Source organism: Culex quinquefasciatus, chromosome 2 (assembly GCF_015732765.1).
Source record: "Culex quinquefasciatus strain JHB chromosome 2, VPISU_Cqui_1.0_pri_paternal, whole genome shotgun sequence".
In the NCBI taxonomy this organism is placed as follows: Eukaryota; Metazoa; Arthropoda; class Insecta; order Diptera; family Culicidae; genus Culex; species Culex quinquefasciatus.
Genome location: NC_051862.1, coordinates 108,056,210 through 108,062,898, shown reverse-complemented (window position 1 = coordinate 108,062,898; position 6,689 = coordinate 108,056,210). Strand labels below are relative to the sequence as shown.

The 6,689-nt window shown below is 55.3% G+C and overlaps 1 protein-coding gene across 1 annotated transcript; it reads left to right on the top strand.

Annotated features, from left to right (window-relative positions):
* The first annotated feature begins 702 nt into the window (after window positions 1-702).
* On the top strand, window positions 703-4,914 carry LOC119766204. Its single transcript, XM_038250639.1, has one exon. The coding sequence runs from the start codon at window positions 703-705 to the stop codon at window positions 4,912-4,914; it is 4,212 nt and encodes a 1,403-aa protein (XP_038106567.1).
* Window positions 4,915-6,689: the final 1,775 nt, after the last annotated feature.

Below are 6,689 nucleotides of genomic sequence, written 5' to 3'. Positions count from 1 at the left end.
CTTCGAACCGGATCGAAGTGGCCGGCCCGAAGTGAAAGGACTTTTTGTGCGCGCGCGTGTGAAGTGGCCTGTTTGCGGAACAGTGGCCATTGCGATCGGACTGTGCGAGTCCGCGGCAGTTGGCGCCATCGCGCAGTGATTTGCGGCTTTGTGCTGCAGTTTTTTATTGCTGTTCTGCGAGGTGGTGCTGGCTGGAAGAAGCAGCTGGAGCGATCGTGGTCTGCTGGGAGCTGTTCTGCGGCGGACGGAAGCTGCGCTGCTGTTGGAAGCTGTGTGTTCGAGAGTGTTTGTGTGTGTGTGCTGGACGTTGCCCATCTACCAGAGGTTCCAGGAGGGCCAAGCAGCGTTCCAGAGGAAGTATTGGGTTTGCATGTGGTGCATGAGGTGTGTGTGTGTGTCTGTGGTGAGGTGTGTGCGAATTGGGTTTGAGTGAATGAGCGTTTTTCCGAGAGAAGTTTTTAATAAAGAAGTTTGGATTTTTCACGCGTTTGCGTTTATTTCTGGGGTTGTGGTTTGGGTATTCCTGCGCAAGCCCTGATTTTTGGTCTGTTCTCTGTCGGTCTGTTCACTGCTGGTTCTCCACCTTGGCTGTCTCTCCCCACTGTCAATCGGGTCGCGTAGAACGTTGAGTTGATCGTTTCGGTGTTCGCGGTTGCAGTTTTCTGGATTTTTGGCGGTCAACGGTGAGTGAAGGCGTGAAGAATGGACGAGTTGAAGGATTTGCTGAAGCAGGAGCGGCAGCTGATTCTGACCATCAATGGTGTAGGAGATTTCGTGGAGGCGTACAAGAAGGCGGAGCATGAGAACCAGATCTCGATTCGGCTGGACACCCTGGAGGAGGCAATGAGGAAGTTCTTCAAGGTGCGCCGCAAGATCGAAGCCATGATCGACGACGAGGATGAGGACGAAGTTGTTGGAGAGTCGAAGGAGGCTCGGAAGAAGCGGTTGGCAGATCTGGTGGTTCAGCGTGAGATGGAGTACAACAAGGCTCTTCGTGACGTCGAGGAGAGGTACTTCGCGGTGAAGGCAAGGCTTGTCGCGCTGCGTCCGGTCAAGGTCGAGCCCACTCCTGGTGCTGACCTGAACGAAACCTGCTTCGATCGGTCGATTTCGCGCATTAAGTTGCCGGACATCAAGCTGCCCAACTTCAGCGGCGAGCTTAAGGATTGGATCCCGTTTCGCGACACCTACAAGAGCCTCATCCACTCCAACGTGCAGCTGCCGGACATCGACAAGTTCACATACTTGAGGTCCGCTCTGCAAGGTGAGGCACAGCTGGAGATCCTGTCGGTCGATTTTTCTGCAGAAGGCTACGACGTTGCTTGGAAGGCACTGGAGAAGAAGTACGACAACCACAAGCTCATCGTGAAGGCGTACCTGGACGCGCTCTTCGACATCGAGCCGCTGCGGAAGGAGAGCTGTGACGGTCTGTCTCACTTGATCAGCGAGTTCGAGACGAACCTCCAGATGCTGAAGAAGCTCGGTGAAGGAACAGAAGCCTGGTCGACGATCCTGGTCCACATGCTCTGCGCGCGTTCCTACCCCGTGCACCAATCCACTTCTCGAAACACTCACCCACCACCACCCACAGACTCTCGCAATTCCACCACCCTCAATGCGGCATCCCTCCCCGCACAAAATGCACCCACACTGTCCCGCCAAGTCCTCATGTCCACGGCTGTAGTTCGTGTTGAAGACCAGTTCGGAAACTATTCGCTCGCTCGGACACTTCTTGATTCGTGTTCCGAGTTCTGCTACATGACTAGCACCTTTTCCAAGAAGCTGAAGTTCCGGACAACACCCGACGTACTGAGAGTACAGGGCATCGGAAACGGCTCGGCGACGTCGCTGAAGGCCGTACGTGCGAAGATCCAGCCGCGGTTGGATACGATCTCGTCGTTCTCGGAGGAAATGCGGTTCCACTTGCTGCAGAAGATTTCCAGTGACCTACCCGCCACACCGGTCGACATCAGCCAGTTGATGCTCCCCAGTGACATCATCCTCGCTGATCCGCACTTCGGAGAACCTGGTCCCATTGATATGATCATCGGTGCTGAGTTTTTCCTCGATCTGCTGTCTGCTGGTCGGCGTAAGATCGTCGAGGACGGTCCAACGCTGCAAGAGACTGTGCTTGGGTGGATAATCTCTGGAAAGGTTCCCGCATCGTCGCCCAGTATCCCGCGCACGGCAACCTACGTCAGCTCAACAGTTGACCTGAAGGAGTTGATGGAGAGGTTCTGGGAACTGGAGTCGTGTCACGTCAACAGCACCCACTCTGTGGAAGAGTCCACGTGCGAAGAGCTGTTCAACAAGACGACGATTCGAGACGCAGAAGGAAGATTCGTGGTGACCTTGCCGAAGAAGCAACGAGTCATCGAGAAGCTGGACGAGTCCAGAAACATGGCGATGAAGCGGTTCATCGGCATGGAGAAGCGGTTCACGACGAATCCCGCACTGAAGTTCATGTACACGGAGTTTGTGCATGAGTACCTGCTCATGAAGCACATGCGAGAAGTGAAGGAGGACAGCGGAGAAGGCCCCGTCTACTACCTGCCGCACCATGCGGTTCTGAAACCCGACAGCACGACCACTAAACTGCGCGTGGTCTTCGACGGATCCTGCGGCACCTCCAGTGGTGTGTCCCTCAACGACGCGTTGATGGTAGGACCGGTCGTGCAAAGCGATCTCCTCTCGACCGTGCTACGGTTCCGCTTGCATCGAGTCGCGTTGATCGCTGATGTGGAGAAGATGTACAGGCAAATTCGCGTGACGCTGTCCGACCAACGCTTGCAACGCATCTACTGGAGAGACAACGAAGACGAGCCCGTCAAGACGTACGAGCTTTCGACCGTCACCTACGGAACGTCCAGCGCTCCGTATCTCGCTACCAGGTGCTTGAAGAAGCTTGGAGAAGATTGCGCGGAAAGCCATCCAGTGGCGTCTCGCGTCATCCAAGAAGATTTTTACGTTGATGACATGCTGTCTGGCGCAGACAGCATCGAAGAAGCAAGTACGCTGATGAAGGAAGTCCGGCAGGTCACCGATTCAGCTGGGTTCACGCTGAGGAAGTGGAACTCGAACTGCCCAGAGCTGCTCAAGCGGCTCCCGAAGCACCTGAAGGACGAGCGCAGCACGCTCGAGATCGATCCTGCGAAAACAACGGTGAAGACGCTGGGATTACGATGGGAGGTGTCAACCGACATGTTCTGCTTCGTTCTCCCACAATGGAAGTCGGAACTGTCCCCCATCAAGAAGCGCACGGTCCACTCGGATTCTGCGATGCTGTTTGATCCCGATGGTTTCTTGGCTCCGGTGGTCGTTCAAGCAAAAATAATCTGCCAACAGCTGTGGAGGATAAAGAGCGACTGGGATGTACCGCTCGACGAATCGCTGCAGCAGCTGTGGAGAGACTATCGTATGAGTTTGATGGCGGTCGCGACGATTAAGGTGCCGCGCTGGATTGGGTTCAGCACCGATTGCGTCGAGATCCAGATCCACGGTTTCTGTGACGCCTCAGAGCGAGCTTACGGTGCCGGCCTCTACCTCCGCTGCACTGCGCTTGACGGTTCCGTCACGTGTCGACTGTTCTTGGCCAAGTCCAAGGTAGCTCCGATGGAGAACCTGAAGCGCAAGAAGAAAAAGGTCAACATTCCACGCTTGGAGTTGTCGTCTGGTTTGTTGTTGTCCCACATGTACGAGAAGGTGCAGTCGATTCTACCAGCTGCACAGTTGTTCTGCTGGACGGACTCGATGATCACGCTTGGATGGCTTGCGTCACCCCCGTCACGTTGGAAGCCGTTTGTTGGAAATCGGGTCTCGGAGATTCAGCACATTACGAGAAACGCAATCTGGGGACACGTGCCTGGAGAAGAGAATCCCGCAGATATCATCTCGCGAGGAATGTCGCCGGCGCTACTACAGTACCGAACTGACTTCTACGAAGCGCCGCGCTGGGTCGTTCAAGATCGGGAGAATTGGCTACGAACACAACGTGTGTCCTTGGCGGACTTCGACCCAGAAATACTGGAAGAACGTGTCACCCCAGCATTTCCCACTCAAGTGCGACCTCCGCACTGGTTGTTTGGACTGTGTGGCTCGTACATGGAGTTGGTACGCTTGGTGACTTGGCTGCAAAGGTCCAAGTTCAACCTTTCACCGAAGAATCGAGCTGTTAGGAGAGTTGGATTCCTGACATCCGAAGAGTTAGAAGAAGCTGTGCTGGTTCGACTGTCGCAAGAAGAATGTTTCCCTGGAGAAATGCATTGCCTGAAGGCCGATGGTGTGGTCCACCCAACGTCGAAGATTGCACGCCTCAACCCACAACTGGTGGATGGCGTCATGCGAGTCGGTGGTCGTCTCTCGAACGCGAAGATCTCGACCAACCGGAAGCACCCCCTCATTCTGGACCATCACCATCCGTTCACTCGACTGGTAGTGATGTACTTCCACGAAAGACTGTTTCACGCAGGGCAACAGCTGCTCATTGCGAGCGTCCGCTCGAAGTTCTGGCCTGTCAACGTCCACAGCCTAGCGAGACAGGTCATCCACGAATGCATCAGTTGCTTCAAAAGTAAGCCGAAGGTGATCGAGCAGATCATGGCGGATCTGCCTGCTGAACGAGTGAATCCAGCGCCACCGTTCCTCCACGTGGGCGTGGACTACTGTGGCCCATTCCTCGTAAGCTACCCGAATCGCAGAGCGAAGCCTGTGAAGTGCTACGTGGCCGTATTTGTGTGTCTCGCTGTGAAGGCTGTCCATCTGGAACTAGTCTCCGACCTGACGTCCCAGGCATTCATCGCAGCGTTGAGAAGGTTCGTGGCACGCTGCGGCAAACCGCTGCAGATCAAGTGCGACAACGCCACCACGTTCGTCGGAGCGAAGAACGACCTGATGGAGCTGCACCGGCTGTTCTAGAAGCAGCAGTTCCAGGATGTCGTCACGAAGACCGCGCTGGAAGATGGGATCGAGTTTAGTTTCATTCCACCACGCTCACCGAACTTTGGCGGCCTGTGGGAGTCGCAGGTCAAGTCGTTCAAAACTCACCTGAAGAAGACATTCGGACTGCAAGTACTGAAGATTGATGAGATGCTAACTGCCCTAGCGCAAATCGAAGCTGTGCTCAACTCGAGACCGTTGACTCCGATCAGTAACGACCCGCAGGACTTTGAAGCGCTAACGCCCGGGCATTTCCTGATCCAGCGTCCCCTTACGGCCATCGCAGAGCCAGATTTGGAAGGAGTGCCACAAAACCGCTTGGCAATGTGGCAAAACGCGCAGCGTTTGACGCAGCAACTTTGGAAGAAGTGGAGTACGCAGTACCTGTCCAACCTCCAAAGTCGGACGAAGTGGACGAAGGAGCGAATCAACGTCGCCGTTGGTACGATGGTGCTGATCAAGGCCGAAAACGCGCCTCCCCAGAAGTGGAAACTTGGTCGAGTACTGCACGTGTTTCGCGGAACGGACGGCAACGTGCGCGTTGTGACCGTTCGCACGGCAACCGGACGCTTCGATCGAGCGATCTCGAAGGTCTGCGCGCTTCCCATTCGGGACAACCAAGAATTGAATCAATCGACGTCTGATTAAGCACGCACTGTGCGCCCCGACGCTGCTGCGTCATCCATTCTCGAAGTTTATGTTGGTGTCTGTAGGATGTATGTGTGCATGTTAAGTTGTCGTAGAAGGAAGTTCACTGGACGCCGTCCAGTCTCTCTACTCGGTAGACACCTGTCTACTCGAGCTCAGCGCGCAAGGCGCTCACCTGGTTTTGGGATTGTATGTTGTCATGTCGTTAATCACACCCTATCATTGGTAGTAAATCCTCCCGCGCTACCACGTCTCACTGGAGGACCCATGGATCCTGCCAGTCGGTCTCGGCTGCTCGTTCGGCATTGAGCTTGGCCAGCTCACGCGCCGATCGACCTCCCCGACGACCACGAAGTACGAAGTCGAAGACATCCCAAGCCAGCGAAGGACAACGCCCCCAGGAATTCACCGATGATCTGCGGATCGAGCGCCAGAATTCACCTGGTGGGGTAAGTTGTTCCAGTTTACGCACGCTACATACGCCTACTACATCCAAGTTCTGTCCGAGGCACACCACCAACTACATCGACGTCCGAAAGTCCACCCGCACAAAACGCATCTTCATCCGCAACAACAGCACAGCGGCGATCAGCACACCGGCGAACGACACACCACCAGCGTAACACCTTTATGGCCTGCGGGCCCAGTATCATCGTTACCTGGCTAGGTAAGTTGTTCCGGTTTTACAGAAGTCTCCACCAGAATACTACAGCAAATCTCTCCCCGAGGAAACCTACAACGAAATCAACATCAACAAGATGGCATACCGCACGAAGAAGAAGAAGGCATCAACCGATGCACCTGCACCCCAACCGTGTGCACTCTGTGGTCGACAGTTTGTCCCACCCGAAGCACAGCGTGTTCCGCTGGAGCATGCGACCCACCCACACCGAAGATTCGCAGCGCAAGGCTGCACCAGAAGGTCAGCACACGGCCAGCGAGCTGGCGAATGCTGACGACGCGAAGCAGAGGCTGCAACGGCAGCAAAAACACAACCACGACCGTTACTCGGCGGCGACCCCCACGAGAAGGCTGCAGCGGCAGCATCGAAGCAGCAGGTGACCAGATGCAGGGAGCAGAGTTGCAGTAGAAGCAGAATTGCAGCA

What these genes read in the sequence shown, in the direction of transcription:
- LOC119766204 (XM_038250639.1), top strand. Translation starts at nt 703, where the DNA reads ATGGACGAGTTGAAGGATTTGCTGAAGCAGGAGCGGCAGCTGATTCTG.